General features: G+C 41.3%; 1 protein-coding gene across 1 annotated transcript in view; it reads right to left on the bottom strand.

The window, feature by feature from the left end:
* The window catches only part of adam11 (ADAM metallopeptidase domain 11), a 26,831-nt gene extending 7,128 nt beyond the window's left edge, over positions 1-19,703 (bottom strand). The window contains exons 1-23 of the mRNA XM_037688745.1: positions 19,514-19,703; positions 18,842-19,014; positions 11,778-11,854; positions 11,373-11,439; positions 8,684-8,766; positions 8,533-8,596; positions 7,867-7,927; positions 7,100-7,281; positions 6,660-6,731; positions 6,347-6,513; positions 6,157-6,241; positions 5,368-5,458; positions 4,223-4,274; positions 3,670-3,769; positions 3,469-3,540; positions 3,298-3,390; positions 2,722-2,802; positions 2,596-2,646; positions 2,457-2,520; positions 2,261-2,366; positions 2,063-2,182; positions 1,820-1,988; positions 468-579 (exon numbers count right to left, since the gene is read on the bottom strand). Of these exons, the coding sequence (XP_037544673.1) occupies positions 468-579; positions 1,820-1,988; positions 2,063-2,182; positions 2,261-2,366; positions 2,457-2,520; positions 2,596-2,646; positions 2,722-2,802; positions 3,298-3,390; positions 3,469-3,540; positions 3,670-3,769; positions 4,223-4,274; positions 5,368-5,458; positions 6,157-6,241; positions 6,347-6,513; positions 6,660-6,731; positions 7,100-7,281; positions 7,867-7,927; positions 8,533-8,596; positions 8,684-8,766; positions 11,373-11,439; positions 11,778-11,854; positions 18,842-19,014; positions 19,514-19,703 (2,332 nt within the window). The remainder of the gene's footprint in view (positions 1-467; positions 580-1,819; positions 1,989-2,062; positions 2,183-2,260; positions 2,367-2,456; positions 2,521-2,595; positions 2,647-2,721; positions 2,803-3,297; positions 3,391-3,468; positions 3,541-3,669; positions 3,770-4,222; positions 4,275-5,367; positions 5,459-6,156; positions 6,242-6,346; positions 6,514-6,659; positions 6,732-7,099; positions 7,282-7,866; positions 7,928-8,532; positions 8,597-8,683; positions 8,767-11,372; positions 11,440-11,777; positions 11,855-18,841; positions 19,015-19,513) is intronic.
* Positions 19,704-20,265: the final 562 nt, after the last annotated feature.

The following is a 20,265-nucleotide window of genomic DNA, read 5'->3' as shown; positions in this document are numbered from 1 at the left end:
GGGGGGGGGGGGGACTGTTCAGTGATTTGTAGACATACAGGAGTATTTTGAACTGGATTCAAAGTGTTTAGTGTTTTGAGTTAATTAGCTGATTAGAGTGTGGCACCAGGCATCTTCAATACTGAACCTTTTCATAATATTCTAATGTTCTGAGATACAGAATTTGGGGTTTTCATTAGCTGTCAGTTAATCAACATTAAAAGAAATAAACATTTGAAATATATCAGTCTGTGTGTAATGAATGAATATAATATACAAGTTTCACTTTTTGAATGGAATTACTGAAATCAACGTTTTCATGATATTCTAATTTGATGACCAGCACCTGTATTCTCACAACCATCAGGTGGACTATCCTACGCTGCATGTCCGTACAGAAACAGCCTACACAGATGATGAGTAGAGATTATGAAGGGGATCTGAGAGGCAGACAGAGAAGCGTGGACAGGCTCAGAGCTGCTACTGACCTTTTTTCTCTGGACCCGTCGGGACGGTGGGTTCGGGGATGGGGTCAAACACGCTGCAGTCCTTCCCCGTGTAGTCCCTGTCACAGATGCACTTCACCTCGTTACTGCACGTCTGCAACAATCAATAATATATAGTTGTAAGAAAGAAAAGCTACAACTCGATATTTAACAGGACAGCACTATTTGTCATTCTCAGTAAGCAATGATCACCAATGACTGTGATAAATCAAACTATTATATTTAAGTATCTTGGAATTCATGTTCTGATTGTCGTTAATAGATTTGATCAATCCAACAGACTCTCGGGGGGCCTTGACGCCCACTCCTGGTTTAGATGATAAAAAATACTGAGGAGAAAGTGAGAAACATGGTTTATCATAAGTGATTTCATCGTCACAACGTTAAATATGGTAAACCGCAAGGTTTTCTAGTACCGTGCAAACTTAACATCCGACTTACAACATGTGAAATTTAAGATGTATTTATTTTCCAATTTAGTCAAAAAGTATCCATGAAATAACTGTTTATATAAATATTAATTATGAATAACCCGTTTATTTAAGACAAGATAGACATTTTTCTGCTTAAAAAACAAACACTGAAGTGGTTGATTTCTAATGGAAATATAAAAAGTAGCTTTAAATACAAGACAAACAGTTTACAAAATTTTTTATTTGATCGTTCACGTAACAATAAGTGACACCTTCTAACTCTGCTCTTTTTATTTTTCTTTAATAATCATTCTCAAAGAAATTTATGTCTTCGAAGATATGAAAGAACGTTTTCAGTTTGAAGCCATAAAATGTGTTTTTCGATCATTTTCATTAGATAAAACCACCTGTGGTGTCAGGTAGAGTTACTCAAGGTGTTGATGAACTAAAGGATTTTTTTTTTTTTTTAAGTGCAGACTGGGCAGAAAATACAGAAGTAACCAAAACTACGAGGAGCATGTCAATAACCAGAGAGAGAACATACCAAAAGAAAGAAATTGGGGCTGATGAGGTAAGTGGGTGCAGCTGGTACTGATGAAAATGAGAGGCAGGTGAGAGACGGAGAAGATGAAGGGACAAGTACTGGTGAGAAACACAGAAATAAACTGAACACAAGGAAAACAGAAAGTAAACAAAACAAGAGGATGTTCTTATGTTTTCACATAAGAAAACCAACTACAAATAAACTATAAAAAATAATGCCTTACTAAAATAATAATAAAACTCCTAAATAACTTAAACGTCTTGATTGAGGTTACTTAAATTGATTTAGATAAGTTAAATCTTTCTTCACCTAAATTCAATCTTCTTTTATTCATTTTTAAAACCTCTGTTGTCCAAATGTAAACGCAGAGTTTTTACCCCGTGGTCAGAGCAAATATGTCCAAAGTTTGACCCCGGGCACGTGCTGAGGTTGAACGCTGCGACGGGGAGGCAGCGTCTTTCCAAACACATCATGTTGGGGCCGCAGGGAGTGCCGTCCTCCACGTAGCCCATGTCTGAACCGTCCTCCAGCAGAGCGTGACCACCTCTGAGCAAAGTATCCACAAGTATCAGACACACGTGAGGAAAAGGTGAATTGGAAGAATGATGAATGTGACCTACCTGCAGTCCAGGTACTTGTTCTGATGATAGAGGGTAAAGCTGGTCACCTCGCCCTGCAGGTCACCAAACTTTGGCTTCATTGTGACGTTGGCACAAAACAGGAAGCCGCATAATACATCCCTGAGGCAAGCAGAGGAACGGATAAAGGTTGATCTAATGAAGCTCAGAACACCTGTGCAGGGCTCTGGTGACACTCACGGCTTGTTGCACTGCAGCCAGCCTTTCCCTTCTGGAGCCCGACCACAGTTTCCTTTCTCTGTCCCTTCAGCGTTCAGCTTCTCATAACAAAACCTGTCTGCTGAGTCTAGAGGGATCAGATTTAAAGAAAAGCTGAATAAACCTAAAAAAAGATGCATATCAATTAGAATATGTTTGCTATGTGTTCTAAGCATACTGAAGCCCCAGAGTCCTTTGCACTGTCCGTCACGCGTCCTGCACCGTCCGCTGTAACAGCGTCCCTGCGGAGGCGGAAAAGTGCCGATCAAGCATTTCGCAGCCGAAGCTGCGGATAAGAAACCGAGGCTCAACCTTACCTGGCTGTTATCACACACGTAACCATCCAGCTTGTGGACATTATGAGGGCACTGCAAAAAGAAAGAAAGCATTTTGAAAACTCGTTTGAAAATGACGTGAACGTGTTGTCCAGGTGTGTCTTCCACCTGGCTGGAGTCTCCTGCGCAGGTTTCAGGGATATCACAGTCGTTGACGGCCTCTCGACACACAACACCTCGCTGTTCGTACTAGGAGAAACAATCCAACACCAAAATGAGTTATACGCCCATTTCTGACGTGTGGTTTAGGGTTAAGGAAATTATTTAATTTATTTAGCACAAATTCACACTAAAAACAGGCGAGAACAATTTGTTCTGGGAAGTAAGGGATCATAGATTGGGCCAGTTTGTGATTTGAAACTAAAACCACCAGGTGGTGGAATAGAGCTTCTTCTGAAAAAACCAACACAGACCAGTAAGCTTCCTGCACGATGGTTTTTAAAAATGGCACAATGTTTTCACCAGCACATATTTGTGCTTTGTGAGAAACTGAATGTTGAGTTGTAAACAAAGATCCCTGTGTTGTGCACATCCCAACACACAGATACAAATAAAAATGTTAATGTGAAAAAAAAAACAATACTGAAGGAGAAAACATTCACACTAACTCCAACTTTTCCCTTTGTACCTCATTTTGAGCAGATTAGTCTCATGTCTGACCGTTTGGATTACGGTTTAATTTACCTTACAGTCACTGCAGCAGAGTCCATTACTGCACATGGCATCATGGGTAAGGGTGCACTTTTTACAGCAGGTTCCTCCACTGCGGGCACACTCCTGCAGGAAAACAAGACGCCACTCATTTTGGGTCGATACCTTCACAAAGAGGCGGCGCTATCAAAGCTGGCTGCTTACCACCTGGGACCCACAGTCGCACTCTTCTCCTGGCTCCACAAAACCATTCCCACACTCTGGAGGGTCCAGCAGCTGAAAGCATGATCATAATGGAAGTGAATATAGATATTTGGGAAAACGTGTCAGCTGAGGAAATAAAAACTGAAACATTCAGTCTTAGAAAACGAAGAGATTGAGCCGCAGACAACACAAGGCCCTCACCTTATTGGGCTTGTTGAAGAGGCAGCTCCCACCCCCCTGGAGCAGGAACTGGATGTACTCGTCAACACTGCAGCGAGAAAACTTTCTGGGCAGATAGAAGCTGTGATCACACACACGCACACACACACACACACACACACACACACACACACACTGATAAAGATCAAGACATAAAATAAAATGGTACAACGCTTTTTGGCCAGTTAGGAAGGCCAGATCCATCGTGGGAGTCTCTGCAATCACTTTGCAATCTGACACAAACGTTACCATCTGCAGTAAGACACAACTCAAATAATTCAGATCTGGATTGTTCCATCTGCCAAGGGGAGCCCGATCCAAATCGCTCGCATAGTAAATATTTCTGGTTCGAAATGTGTCATTCCTTGCACAGCAGTCTGGTTTCTGCTGCCTGTAAGCTTTAAACGCAGGCTGCGATTATCAGCAGCTTGAGGTCTGGGTCGGTTGATGACGAAGCCGCGCGCTCATGCAGGTGTCTGATTGTTCTACTGAAGGAAAGGAAGTGAAGGAAAACTGCAGCGTAAAGCGATTTTACCCGGTGTCTTCCATGATGCAGCCCACCCAGGCGTCAGGGCACCTGCAGTCACCTGCAAAACACAATAAATATGGAAGAATGCATAAACCACAAATACATTTATAAACAGATCAAATAAATGCTGTGACACAAAATAAAAGCCTTTCTGTGGAAGTGCTAGTGGAGTATGGGTCTCACAGTATTGATCTTTGGTCCTGACACCCGACAGTCTTTAAAATCAGTCACTGAGCTCATTGTTCAGCATCGGCAGCAATTTAATTTTCATTCCTTCTATATTGTAGCAGACAGACTGAAATATAATAAATAAATACAGAACAGAGCTCCTCAACAGGCAAGTTTACTCTCCTCATCACTGCTACAATGAACCATAATCTGTGTTCACGGCTGTTTTTATCATCATAGATATTTAAACCAGTTACCCTAATTATTAATTATAATCGTTAGAAGTCTCTCATAATAAGGGATGTATTTTTAAATTTAATTAGGCTATTTTCTAATATAAAAGTACATTAAATTGTCTTTATACATTTGTTTCTGGAATATAAAACATCCCCACTGTTTAAGCTTAACAATATTTTAATTTGTATTATAACTATAAGCTTTACTTTTACTATAACTGCAAAATAAAGCAATGCATTTACAAAAATCCTTTTTTTTTACATGAATCTATAACAAATAGTTTAAATTGTTTAACTTCTACATACAAATGCTAAAATTATTATAATAGTCATCATTCCCCTTACAGAAAAAAACAATTTATCATGTGATCACAGGTTACATAAACACATTAAAAAAATTGTATTAACTATGTGCAAAACAGATTTTACATGAGTTTCATAACTTTGTGTTTTTAAACATTCAAATGAGATTTAGACAAGCAAAGTACATGATTTTATTCTATAAAATTACATTTTAATGTATGTTATTAACATGTGTGAAAGTATATTTTCTTTATTCACAAACAAAAATGCTAATTATTGGTATAAAAAACTGCCCTTTAGTATTTGTATTTGTATTTCCAACTGTTTCTGTTTTCTCTCTCCACCAGAGGCTTCTTCGGACGTCACCCTTTATCTGAACGTGAAAACCAGTTAGTTATTTGCACTCAGGTGCCTGCAGGTGAAGTTTTTCTGCTGACGACTCACCTGCGGAGGCTCGAGCGTTGTTCCACCTCATCCCGATGTTCTGACCAAGACTCTGACACAAAGTGATGGCCATGGCTCCAACACTTCCATACTGCAGGAAAAAAATATCACACAAACTAATCTGTAAAAAAACATTTACTGACAGATGTCAACGATGCAAGGTAAAGAAAAAAGTTTTTTTTTTTTCAGTAGAATGACAGACATGAAGAAATACATATAAATTGTGTCAATTATGTTTTAGGTAAAGGCACAGCTTTGCAAACACATCTACTAGTTGTTGCTTTAAGCTGCCACTAGAGGGCAGTGTCACAAAGGTTTAAGGTGGAAGTTGATCTTGATCATTTTTAAAAAAACATTGTTATTGTTAATGTTATAAAATATCTGCTTTTTGTGGTGGGGTAAAACAAATTTTAACACAATTAGGCCTTGTTTTGTTCATTTTTTAATGCCTCTTCTTACAAACAGCCAGCGACCACTTTTTCCCCACGTAGGTCTGAAGTCATCACTGAGGGCATTGTGCTAAGTTTTTGGAGAATCACTGCAGGTCAGTCTGTCCAGGTTAAATACCCATAATCCTTCTCTCTCTGTATACATATTCTGAGGTAAACATTAAAATTGTAGTTTATCTAAAATTATAAGAAAATAAAATGTTTTAAAGAGATCATATAACATCCTGAGTGTTGACTGTATGTTTCTTTCAGTGTGTTCTTCAGCATGTACCAAGAACAAAATCAAAATGATGTTTTGTTTTAAATCAGGTGTGATTTCATTTTTTCGGATGAAGCTCACCTCATTAATTCCTCCTCCTCTAGTTTGAGAACACACCCCTCCCGTGTAGGCTGTTCCACTGCGGCTACTGTGAAATGTGCGCCCTCTGGGGAACAAACAAACAAACAAACAAACAGCAATCCATCAATGGAAACCATATCTCCACTAGAATCCTTCTTTTTGAGGGCGAGGGTGTCTGCGATGCTCCTACGAGAAAAGATGGACAACGTCGCTCTGCTCCCTGATGCTGTCCTTCCTGTATTTCATGAAGTTCTGCAGCGTTGCCAGCGGGTCCTCCACGACCGGCATCATGTTTTCAGAGGTCCAGGTTTCCATAGCAACCAGCACGATCCTCATATTCAGCTGCTCCTTGAAGATCTGAGGAGCACAAGATGCCCATCAGCTTCTTCGTCGTGAATGTGGAGAGATGAACCTTTTCCCAACGAGAGCACGCAGCCCGACAGGTGGTGTGGTGGGGAAGTTGAAGCTTTGTTCTAACCAGTGGGAGGATTTACAGCTCTTACCGTATCTGCCGTGTTGACCACAGCTTTGGCAAAGTTCTTGGTTTGGCTGCTGGAGCGACGCAGCTGTACAAACTGCAGAGAGAGACGCACCCACAGACGGCTTAAGGAATGACGTCTCATTTACAAACGCACAGATCGTTAAGACACACGAGAAATAAAGATATTGCGTTTCATTTATTGAATTTCTGTACGTGCAGGCATGTTTTGATTTGCCATATTTCATCATGTTGGTCTGTGTTTAGGTTTATTTATTTTGGATGGTTTTAACGCTCCAATACATCAGATAAAAACAAGCCGTTGAGGTTTAGTTTCTGTTGCGGTCTTAACAGAACTTCTGCAAAATCACGTCTCATACTGGCAGTAAAAACTGATATAAAACGAGGCAGAGAAATGTGCAGCAAACAAGATCAGAGAAGCTCCAAAGTTGCTCTTTAACTCACCAAATCATTGTCATTGACCACCATCAGTTCAATATATTTGGTCTCAGTCTGGACGGAAGGTTTCCTGACAAACCTCTTGGATCTTCTCAGCAGCGCAGCAGCGTGCTGATCGCTCGTTTGGTTTGGTCTCATGTGGTCACCATCACTTCCACTGCTGTCCTGCTCACCGTCCTTTGCACAGTCTGGACACAAAGAAACTGAGCTGCAGGCGAAATCTCACAAACCACCCTATGTGACTTTATTTTAACATTATAGTCCTTTTAATTACTATGTTTTTGTCCAAATTTTTCCATTTATGTTCATGTAAAGTTTATGGACTTTGCATTTTTGTAATGTTATAAAATCAATACATCACTTCATATAAAAAAAACTAATATTTATCCTGACTAAATTAAAATTGAAGCTTTTAATAACAATGACTTGAATCCATTTAGGCATGACTGCATAGTGTTACTCAAAGCTATCTATAATCTGATGTTGCTGTTCAGATTTAAAAAAAAGACTTAAGAGGTTTCTAAGTGAATATAATGAAAGGTAACATTAAAAATAAAATACTAACTATTCTATGTTTTATAGCAGAACAGTACACACAAAATATGTCGTCTTATCGGGTTCATCTAGTCTCAAAACTGCTTTATTTGATAAACAACAAAGGACAGATTACGTTTTTTAAATTATTTTGAATAAATAAATCTTAGCCACACTTTTTATACCCTGATATTTAAAGCTTCATAACTGAAATGAGGGCTGTAAATGAGACCAAATACCTGGGCAGTACGGAGAAAGTCTAATATCAGGCATCCTGCGTATTAGGTGAGCACCATCATCCTAAAAATATATATACACAGTATATTTAACCATTTAGACTTGCAGATAAGTACAGCAGCTTTACCATACTTTGAAAAAGTGTCTCTATAATTGTATTTATGATATAGTAAAGCCACAACATGCACCAAGAGTTTGTCACAACACACAAAGTGGGATTTTCATCTGCCAAACCAAACCAGGCATCACGAAGTTATGAAAATGTGGCAGTACTTGCAGTACTCAGAATTTTAAAAACATCCTAAAAATGTGTGTAATGCGTTAGTACTTGGGAGTTTATGTGGTTCTCAGCTACTGCGACACCAAATGTTAGCTGAAAATCTGTAAAACTGACTAAGTTGCAGCCATTTTTGTGTTTGCTAGGGTCTATTGCTGTGGCAGCCATGTTGAATTGGATCAACTCCAAACGTTAAACATCTGTAGAGATTTCTGAGCGGCTCAGTAAAAATCCATCCAGCTGTTTATGAACCATTTTGTTCAGTGACAGAAAAACACACAAACAGTAATTACCTGCCTTTCATGGTAACGAGCAGCCATTTTTATTGGTCTGAAAGCACGGTTCTAACTATTTATATATTTTTAAAGCAGGTACTTTCTAAAATGCGGACCTGGTTGCTGTCATTGTGAACTGGCTCAATTCCATAAGAGAAGAAACCATCTGAGAACATCCCACTGCAAGGCAAGGGAAAGGCAAAGTTGATCAGAAACAAGGCAGAAAAAAATGAACGGTTTCTGTATGAAATGTTCCTGTGAGCTCACCACAGGCCGCGGCAGGTGGAGACAGCTGCCCAGGACTCGGGTAAACCTCTTAGCCTTCCTTGGTAGTAGCAGTGCTCCCCTCCCTGTGAGAACAATGAGCAAAAGTTTCATCGAGCTCTTCGTCTTCCTTCACCCTCCTACACCATCGCGGTGTTTGTGACCCCGCAGTGCCCCATGCTTCCTTCACCGCAGGGGTAGAGAAAACCACGGCTCAAGGACCTCCTCAGTAAATCAACACTTTTGTTGCCAGCACAACTCCTGGGCAGAAATCTGCTAACACTGCTGTACGAGGTCACAGCTACGAAGGAGAGGCGAGAAATTGTGGTTCAGTTGCATCGAAGTGAACTCGGCGAGGGGTTGGAGCCTCGCCCCGACTCGGCACTGAGATGCTGACGTGTTGTTCTGACCTGAAAGCAGCACGTCCAGCCACCGTGGCGTCATCACGTGAGGCCTACAACCAGCTGAGAGACAATCTGGTCTGACTGCAGGTCTCCACTCCCATCCTCATGCGCCGCGCCTCCCCTCCCTTCTCCTCCCCTCCCCTCCCACCCCTCTGATTCACACGCTGACGGCCTAGAAACACACATACACACCCAGAATGCCAAAGCTCATGCTGCTTTTGTTTAAACTGACATTTTACTCTTTATTTCTCCTCCTCGTCCTCCTGCGCGTCCCTCTCTCCTGGTCTTCTTTCATTCTCTTGGCTGCCAAGAACTTAATGATACAGCTGAGCTAACTGGTTGCTATGGAAACAGGCTCCTGATTGGTCAGAGGTTCTGAAGGAGAGTTTGGAGCGATGGTAGGTGGGGACACGTAGTGCTGGCTGGGTAGGTGGGTGGGTGCTCGAGGGGCAGTAAATGGTACATTTGTCTAAAAAAGAATTAAACAATTTTTTTAAATCCGAATGGCGAGCGGAGTACAAACACGCAACAGTAAAGTTTTGTTCTCCCTGTTCTCCGGTTGATCCTCTCTGTGGGTTTGCATTACTTCTTTTTGCCTCGACCACCTGAGAAAAGCCTCGGCTGACTGCCTGACGACCAGCTGACTACCAGCAGCATCGGCAAATCAGTTGCATAGCAGCCTACTTCTGAAGCTGAAAGCACACGATGCACGTTCTATGAATAGACGAGCCGTCAGGATGAGATCAAACTCTAAAAATACGAACAAGCCGTCTAAAAATTAACCTTCAAAGAAGACAAACAAAAAGCTTTTGTTTCAGATTCATCTTAAAACCACTCCATAAAGAGAAATGATACAACGCGGTCTGGAGAGGTTGAGGAATGTATCTGACGAACAAAACTTGTTCAAATTACTGAGTAAAGAACCAGCTATTTTACAAAGAACTGGTAAATATACAACACTGACCGTCTCATTAAAACACTAAGCTAGTGGTTCCCAAACGGAGAACCAGAGCGCCTAGATTGTTAAATTTTGGCAAAATAAAATATTTTTAAAAATGCGTACGATTTTATGTATTTACAATAATTTATGTTGGTGCAGCTTTCCTAGTATTTTTGGCAATGAATTGTACACGGAACAACTTTTCCCCACAATCGCAGTTCGTATTAATGTTAGGTGGCGCTGGTAGCTGTTCCTCTGCTGCCAAGCCACACACAGATCCAGGCCTGAAAATACAGCTGTAAGTTGGGATGCACGATATTAGATTTTTGGCCGATATCCGATATGACAATATGTTTAAACTTATTGGGCCGATAACCGATACAGATATTTTAAATATACTTTCTTTTGTCAGAACTTAGAATCTTATTTAGGCTTATTTGCTACAAAAATTGTGTAACAGCTGTAAGAGCTGGTGACATATATTCAGTAACAGCCGTATGATATACACAGCACTTTAACTTGTATTAAATGAAAAGTGTTAAATGTTATTTATTAGCATTAGTCACCTGTGATGCCGTTTCACCTGTGGAGGTTTGTTCCAGGTTCCTATAGCTGCAGTGTGGGGTCCTCTGCACTCATGTGCATGAAGGACAGACTTTTTACGTTCAAAGTTTTTGTCTGTCCATTGTTCCGTAAGACTGATCATGCTAACGGGCTAACACGACGTCTAAATGTCTGTGGTAAAACTCATCCAAGTGCTATCAGCTGTTAGCTTCTCAATGACGTCGGAAATGACGGCTTGTAACTCGGGTAAGGCTACGTCAGAAAAATATCTGACTGGGGACGATGTAGCGAGGCTCAACGTAGTCCAGAAATCTTCAGAATATGATATCCTCAACAACAACAAAAACTTGCACACCACCGACATTTTGACTTCTTCCTCTCCGCCACGATCAGATAGGTGCGTGTGACATCATCACGTTGTGCTGGCGCTGCAGACATCCTCGTCACTGGGTTGTCGTACAAAAACAGCACTTTTATATCGAGGAGTTATTTTGATGGAATGGCCGATGTCCGATATTTAACTTTAAAGCTAATATCGGCTGATACCGATACCATGCCGATAATATCGTGCATCCCTAATTGTAAGTGAAGAAAAGTAGCATTATTGTCCCTAAAAAAAATTAAATATGGAGCTTTGCTTCACAAAAAAATCTCTTGAAGTGGACCTCGCTGAATTTTAACAGAAGACTACTGCACTAAGCTCTTTTGTACGTACAAAATGATATTCCCTCTCCAACGGTTGGTCAACGCAGACGGTTTTCCAAACCCACACTGAAAATCTTACCATAGACTGTAAGGGTCTGCCGTTATGGTTAAAGTGTCGCTCCGCGTATCCTGACGACAGCAGGTGGCTGCAAAAAAAAAAGAAGAAGCAGGAACCGACGTCAGTAACTGCAGCAGCATCATTCAAATAAGTGAAAATTTTATCTAGGATATCTTCCAAAGATTTCCCCTCTATTCCACAGAGATCTACAAAAACTATTAGCATATGGTATTAATAAACCGTGTGTGTGTGTGTGTGTGTGTGTGTGTGCCACATTGGTATTCCCCATCTTGTCATGTAGCATAATAGAGGCGCTAAGTGCATTTGCGTAAGAGCGGGTGAAATGCTAATGAGAACAGCTGCAGTAAATTAGGAGCACTCCCTGATTACAAGCATGTACGGAAAAACAGATCTGGTGATACTAACTGGTTTAGTTCCAGGTCAAGAGTGAAGGTGCGTCCAAAGGCTTCTACCTGAAAACAGCTCTGGGCCAAGTGAACAGGCTAAAGGAAAAGAGAGGGACGAAATAAAAACAGTTAGATCTGACAGATGTAAATAAAAGTGAAGCCATTTAGGTTGAGTGTGTCACTCGATTAAAGCCATTATGATTTTTGATGAAGTCTCATGAATAATTCAGTAGAATCAATGCCCTTTGAAAGCATCTCAGTTGCCAAAATGTTCTTGTGATTGATAGAGCCCTTATCGATTTGCGTTGGCTGCCAGCATTCAGGCAGATATGGCGTACGGAGTTATGGCTGTTTGATATCTGCCAGAGCTTTGTGATAAGAATGACAGACGGGATTTGACAGAACCATGAGAGGACAGGGACCGTCTATATTTAGCTGAGCTGTGCCGATGTCCCTTATGGACAGGTGCCAGCTGAGGAGGTGAGTAGACAGAAGGGACAGAGAGAGACCTACTACAGACGAAACAGTATGTCTCCTCGGCAGCCATGACTGTGCCAACGTGGCTTGGATTTGAGTCTGGAGGAACCAGGCCGCAGTGAATCACTGGGCTTTTACGATAAAATGCATCACTATTCAGAAATTATCCCCTTCAGTGAACACAAACAACAGATTTCTTATGACTGCTGAGGCCTCTCCATACTCGACAAGAAGTGAAGGCGCCTCCTCTCGCTGATGTAGCTCTGAGACATTCTTTTGGGCATGGCCGTTTTGTACTCCACGAGAAAATCCAGCGCAGAACTTATTTTTATTATACAGACCGAAACAGTCAGTGTTGTTTCGTATTTGCAAATTGGTCACAAAGAGACCGCCACCCTTTTCGAACAAGTCAGCAATAACGAGCAAGCGTGGGGTACGGGTCTCTAGGCCTGTCACGATAACAAATTGTGCTGGGCGATTAATTATCTCAGAAATTATTGCGATAAACGATAATATTGTTTGAAATTTGACAATAATTAGTAAATATTGTCAAATTTAAGAAGAAATGTTAGTTAATTTTTGTGTGTAGTACCTTTTTTTGACCACTGGATGTCAGTATAAGACTGTTTGAACTGAAGGATGGATAGTGAGGGAGCGAGCAGCGTGTCTCTTTAAGAACAATGGGAGGGAGGCCACCTGACATGACATGGGCCGTCTCTCGTTCCCTTTTTTCGGTTCTCAAAATGGTGGATGCTCAGTGTAGTTTGAGCTCTTCAGCATGTCATTTGTCACACAAAGCTTTTAATAAAAAAATTTTTAAAAATCAGTAAACAAGTTCTCAGCTTCTTTTTGCAGAGAAAAACAACTTTTTAGACGAAGGCACGGGTTTCAACCGTGAATTTTGGAGCTTTGACAAAACGGAGGGTTTTTCCCGTGGTCGGCCTGTTAGCATAGCTCGTAGCTTACTGTCTTAGCTTAGCTGCTTTAAACTATCCAAAAACGTGATTTTGAACGGTTAAAACTGATTTTAAAGAGAAAGGGAGGGGTCAGTGAAGAACACCGGAGTTGAACCTTTTGTCCTCCAGTGTCTTCAGTAGAAAGAGAGACACAAAGAGACAATGAAGCCGATCAATGAAAATGAGGTAGAGAATTTTCATTTATCATGCGATTAATTGATTTATTGTTTATCGCGACAGGCCTACGCGTCTACGCTGCCCAGTCGAGGCGTACCGCCCCCACGGCCAGCACAGCCACAGATGTCCACCTGTCTCTTAGCACCGTCTCCTTCATGAACAAATATGGTTCAATTTCCTTCTGCGAGTTATTTGACTTTCTTTATAGGTTGCTTTAGAAAATACTGCCATGTTTACAACTGTTCCAACAGCCTCGGCCAGCTGATCCTCAGCAGTGCAGTCGAAGCGAAATGAGAGCAGTTCTCCCACTTTTCAGCGTAAGCACGCCCGCAACAAAGTTATGACTATTCGCACAACACTTAACGCATACCGCTGCGAGAAAACGTTCTGCCTGAACCTTGTGCACAGAACGGGTGCAAGAACAAAATGGCATGAATTTTGTCAGTGAAAGCAGAATTTTTTCCACTTCTCCCAAAGATAATCAAGATACAGAGAGGCTGAAAGAATGCGAGTCTTCTACCAACGTCACAATTTTCTCCCACGGTTTTATTCTGGTTTAATTTGTGGCAACTGAAAAACAATTTGATCACCTGGTTAATTTGGTGGTTATTAATTGTAGCTGATAAAACTTTATGTTTAAGGGATTGGGATTGTTTTCAGATCTGTTAATGCGCTGATTGTGTTTCAACGAGCTTACATGTTTTCTAGTTTCCCTCACTTGTGTCTTTTGCTCCTTACAGTCTTACAAATTAAAATATACTGTAAATACAATTAAATAAATACATAAATCACACCAGAAGTTGACTTTCTGTCTGCCAGTTCCAACTCCCACGTTTTACATCATTCTCCAGGCAGCTTACCAAGTAAATGTCAAATCTTTCTTCGATCATTCGTCATGAAATTAAACAGAACACAAAGTACTTTTAAATCATTTTTAGTTGATATAGTTTAGTTAGCTGAAGATTACAATTAACTATTAGTTTATTTTTAGTTCAGATATAACTAAATTGAGAATGGGAATTATTTATCAACAGTAAACAAACCAGTTTCCCCACAGACTGAACCAGCAAAGATGAAAAGTAATTCCAAATTTTTGGTACTTTTTAATGTATTTATAATTTACATGTCTATGTTCCTTTTCTGTCTTGTCGTTCCTCCAAACAGCTGGGGGTAGAGGACTCCTTTGGTTCTGCTGTTAAGAGTCTCTCACTGGGCTGCGGCTACTGGAGACAAGTTGGTGGAAAGAAATGTAACTTTTCAGTTTCGGTCTCGGCAGTCTGAACGTTTGCATCCAAACAACCAGCGTGTCGTGTTCGGAGTGGCCACTTTTTGAGAACTGAAGCCAGAGTTTTTGTGCACAAATTGAAAACCTGTAGCCTGTGGATAATATTTTATTGTTCATTTCCCACAACCGTAGCCTTCCATATGCATTTTATCAGCTGCCTCTATGTTCATGACTCAACCTACTAGAGTTCACCTTTGGAACGAAGACGAGCATATTCAGACCAGTTTGTTATTACGTATTATTTTTAACAGCGTGGTTAAACCTCAACATTTGAGGCTGCAGCTGTTCAAAGTCTTCGCGGCTCATATGAGGGAACTGAGAACATTAACTACTATTTACAGACACTTTGAAGACCCTCACAAATACAGTCCTCCAAAAACTTTCCACAGTTGCAACCCAGTGAGATTTCTTTCCCTCCACCGTCGTCCACTGCCCAAAGCAAGCTCTAGAAGGGGAACACTACTAAATCCAATAAAAGAATTGGATCATACCTAGGCCTGTCACGATAACAAATTTTGCTGGGTGATTAATTGTCTCAGAATTTATTGTGATAAACGATAATCCATCCATCCATCCATCCATTATCTTTACCCGCTTATTCCATTTTGGGTCACGGGGGTCGCCGGTGCCCATGTCCAGCAATCACTGTGCGAGGGGCGGGGTACACCCTGGATGGGTCTCCAGTCCATCACAGGGACACATAGAGACAAACGAGACAAACAACCATTCACTCTCTCACTCTCACCTAGGGACAATTTAGAGTTACCAATCAGCCTAACATGCATGTTTTTGGTCTGTGGGAGGAAACCGGAGTACCCGGAGAAAACCCACGCATGCACGGAGAGAACATGCAAACTCCACCCAGAAAGGCTCCTGGACTGGGGTTTGAACCAGGGACCTGCTCGCTGAGAGGCAGCAGCTCTACCAGTTGCGCCACCGTGCTGCCCATATAAACGATAATATTGTTTGAAATTTGACAATAAGTAATTAGTGATTATTGTCAAAGTTAAGAAGAAATGTTGGTTAATTGGTTTTGGGTGCAGTACCTTGTTTGACCACCGGATGGCAGTATAAGAATGTTTGAACTGAAGGATGGATGGCGAGGGAGCGAGCAGCGTATCACTTTAAGAAAAATGGGAGGGAGGACCCTTGACGTGACATGGGCTGTCTCCCTTTCATTTTTTTTTTCTGTTCTCAAAATGGCGGACGCTCAGTGTGGTTTGAGCTCTTTAGCATTTTTCACACAAAGCTTTTAATAAAAAAAAAAATCAGTAAACAAGTTCTCAGCTTCTTTTTGCAGAGAAAAACAACTTTTTAGACAAAGGCACAAGTTTCAACCGTGAATTTTGGAGCTTTGACAAGATGGAGGTTTCCCACCCCCCCCCCGAGGTCGGCCAGTTAGCTTAGCTCGTAGCTTAGCTTCTCAGATTAGCTGCTTTTAACGATCCAAAAACATGATTTTGGACATTAAAACATATTTTAAAAAGAAAAGAGAAAGGGAGGGGTCAGTGAAGAACCGGAGTTGAGTCCTTTATCATCCAGTGTCTTCAGTAGAAAGAGAGACACGAAGAAACGATAAAGCTGATAAATGAAAATGAGGTGATAATTTTCATTTGTCATGCAATTAATTGATTTATTATTTATCATGACAGGCCTAATCAAAGCTAGATTGAATTAGAATCAATTAAAATGGACTGGGTGGCTTTACTTCCAAATTAGACCTGCCTGTTTTTCTGTATGTTGCCCTGAAGTGACTTTTACTGTGAAATATGTTTTTACAAAACAAACTGACATTGACTTCAAAGTTGCAAAGAAAAAGAAAGAACAGCAGGACGAGCACAAGCTCTTCTAAAAATCTAGTGTATTTTGTGGGAATCCATCCAACGTTCTGTCATCTGTGTCAGATTTACTGCATTTCCTTGAGAAATATTTGAGAAATTCATGAAATTTCAACATTCTTATGATAATAATATATATTGGAAATGTCATGCTGTTGACAATCCAAAGGAAAAAACTTGTATTAAGTTTCTGAAAGTGCCATCAGATCAATTTCCATAGAGCTGAAGTGTCGCGTAGAGCTCTATGGAAATTGAATCTTTAAAAACAGCTTTTTCCTCCTCCATGACAAGACACAAAGTGGAAACATGTTTTTCATGTAGGGTTCAAACGTTTAGTTGCCCCTTTGAAAAATTTTCACCTTGCTTAACAATGAGCAAAACTTAGTTTATAAAAATATATTTTACAGGAATCACAGGAACAAAATTCCACAATGCTTAGCTAAAAACTCAGTGTCGCCCATCTCTAACAAAACCAGATGTAACACGAGAGAAAACAGGTTCAGATCATCTGACCTGCAGCTTCTAAAATTATCCTCCTTTCAAACATCCTGAGTATTAAAAAAACAGCACGTTTTGACAAGTGAGGAAGCTGAAGCTGTAAAACCAGTGTAGTAATCACAGCCTCTTCTATGCATTCCACGCTTTTATTTATAAATTAAAGCCACCGTGTGACGATGACGTGTCTTGTGCTTCCTCCTAACATTAACTACATCAGGTGGGGAGAAGACAAGTCGAAAGAAAAGGAACGCTGCTCAAACCTCTTTGCAGCACTTTTCACACCGTTTCATATTTAATGGGGACGCACTTGAACGCACCGCTAAATAATGAAGAAGGCGAGGGGCTCAGAATGGATGACCGAACGTCAGAATATTTCAGGACGGGTCGCGAGAACACGATGGCAGAAATGTACGCAAACGGGTTAAACTGTGGGGGAACAACCTATACAACGAGTCAGGGAGGGGTGGGGTTCAGAACTAGTTCATAACAACTAGTCTTAGTAACATTTGGCTGAGAAGTTCACAAATGCACACTTAAAATCATACTAGTTTACAAATAAGGCCAGCAAAGCTTTAACTAGTCAACTAGTGGACAATTTGGGTGTTAATAGTTAACAAGTAAGTAGTTGCACAAGTTGACTCATGCAACTTTTATTAGTCTTACCTAGTCAACATTTTAGGCACACTACTCAACTAGCTGACATTTTTAAGACACTAATTGTAAGACTTAAACAAAATTAACTAACTTGTGAGCATTTTAGGCAGTACTAGTTATCTAGTAAAATCAAAATTAGCCAGACTAGTCCACTAGTGCATGCATATTTGGATTATCTATCGAACCAGGCAACATTTTAGGTGCACTACTCGACTAGTTAACATTTTGTAGGTGCTCTATTTCACTAGTAGGCCTCAGCTGCTCAACTATTGAGCATTTTGGGCCTACTAGTAAACTAGTTACCATTTTAGGTGCACTAGTTGACCAAATTTGGCCTTCTAGCAAACATAATTAACATTGCGTGTACTATGTAATTAGCAAAGCTAAAATAGGGCGCAGCTAGTGAGCATTTTGGGCGTACTTGTACGACAGTCATCTAGTTTAGTCCAGTGATCCACTAACACATTAAAAAGCCAATTAGTTGAAACTTTTGAGCCAACTATCCTGATGCATGCTCAACTTTTGAGCTAACTGTGTGTCAGAATAGCTGACTAGTATAAATGCTGTTTCAACTAGATGGGCAAAAGTGGCACTAATTGACATAAAAGTGTTACCGAAAGTGTTTGTTGAACTAGTTCACTAATATGTTGAAGCACTGTGACCAAGTGTACAACTAGTGCACCACTGGACAAAAATGACAATTGATAAAAACAAAAAAAAGTTGAATAAATACACAATTGGCTTGCCATAAAAGATGTTCTAAGGAATTTTCAGACTTAAGTGGGCCAAACTCAGAGTTTGGAGCTGCTGCAAACTCCCTGTTTCTTTAATCAGGTACAGAACTGAGCAGTGCAGGACAAAAAATAAAAAAGAGGAGAACAGCCTGTCTCAAATCCTGGACACACAGGAGTGGCTACATTACACACTGCATGCTGCAGCAGAATTATAAAAAATGTTTTCATCTAATTTTGGAAAGAAAATACAGTAAATGCATTATGTTAGCTAATCTCCATCCGAAGCTGCTTTATTTTTAACGAGCTCTCATTTAAAGGAAAGACTCCTTGTCTTCGGGTATCCCTAGATGCCAAATTAAGCCTGCAAGGGCTGAGAATGCACAGAGCAAACAAAACGGGGGCCATGAAGAGTACTGTGATTATCTGAAAAGGCAACGGGGAAGTTAGTCTGAGTCTCAACTCACCAAGCTGTCCCCACTGCTGTTCCTCGCCCGGGTATTTAGGAAGTCGTGAGCCATTTCCTCCTCTGACTGGATTTGCTGCACCAGCCGTTTTGGAAACGTAATCTCAGTTGCAGTTTCCCAACCATCCTGCCGGCCCGAGGGGGCAAACCAGTCCCACATGCCTCCATTTGCACCTGAAACATAACAGAACAGGACAACTCAGTCTGCACAGGAGGAAGCAGAGGCAGACAAGAAAAAGGAAAAACAGCAACTTCTTTATTAGGATTACATTGTCTAAAATTATTTGGTGACCCAATTAATCTTCCTGATCACCAATCTAAAATGGATATACCGTAATTAGTGTGCACTGATGGATACTAATAATTGCGGTTATGTCACAACTCTATAGGTGCTCATATTTAGAACATAAAGGGTTCATATTTAAACCTCTAACCATGGATACATGGCAGATAATTTCCCTGGTGATTGACAGGCATTGTGCTTTTAACCTATTTAGCAGATCTGTGGAGATCTGTTGAGGCAGCAAATCAGAAGCTGCTGGGCACCAAGATCCTTCAACAGTAAAACCAGATCCATCAGGGTGTTAGAAAAGTGCTGCTCCAGATGGGGGGGTGGGGTGGGGGGGACGAACAGGGTGCTCCCCTCTACCCCCACCCCACCTCTCTCGCTTACCTGAGACTGCAAGCCTCTCACCCACTGCAGCAAAGACCATGAAGCACCACACCGCCAGCATGATCCTCACATATTCCCTCGGATTACAGCATGGAGAAGCGCAGGAACCCGACAGGTGGAGAGGAGGTAAAAGATCAAAAAACGCACAGCAGAGATGACGGCGAGGATCCAAAGTTAATCTGCTACACATCTGATGATGCGCGTCCTCTCATCTCTCCCTCCTCTCTACCCCTCGCCCTCTCAGCTCTGAGCGCCGCGGCGGATTTGGACTTGCACATCAGGGCGACGAAAGGCGAATCGATCCGGGCCTAGAGACTGATCGGAGGGGAGCGGGAGAGCGCGCATCGCGGACGCATCGCTCCGCAAAGGCTGCGCGGGTCCGTGTTTTTCTCTGGGTGCTTGGATGAAGTTGTGCGTGGCTGTGTGCGCGCGCGGTATGCGGAAACGGAGGGTTGGCGAAGCGGGCTGCGGCGAGGGGGACACGTGGGGCCGTGGTACCCTCCCTTCTCCCGAGCAGCCTCCTCCTCCCGTTGCCATGCAGCTCTGCGCAAGGAGAGGATGCGACACGAGCGCGCAGCCCGACAAACGCTTTGAACGGGGATTAGGGTTCAGCCAGAGTTTTGATTATTTATTCTATAAATATAAAATTTAGGCTGATTGACAAATCTGTCATTACATGTGTGATTATTACAGGTCTGCAGAGAGTAAAAGTGACAAAAGAAAACCCCACCCTGACTCTGATTTTATATATA

This window comes from Nematolebias whitei, chromosome 15 (assembly GCF_014905685.2).
Source record: "Nematolebias whitei isolate Nwh7 chromosome 15, NemWhi1, whole genome shotgun sequence".
NCBI lineage: Eukaryota > Metazoa > Chordata > Actinopteri > Cyprinodontiformes > Rivulidae > Nematolebias > Nematolebias whitei.
The sequence above is the reverse complement of the archived record's forward strand: the minus strand, read 5'-3'. Positions and strand labels throughout refer to the sequence as shown.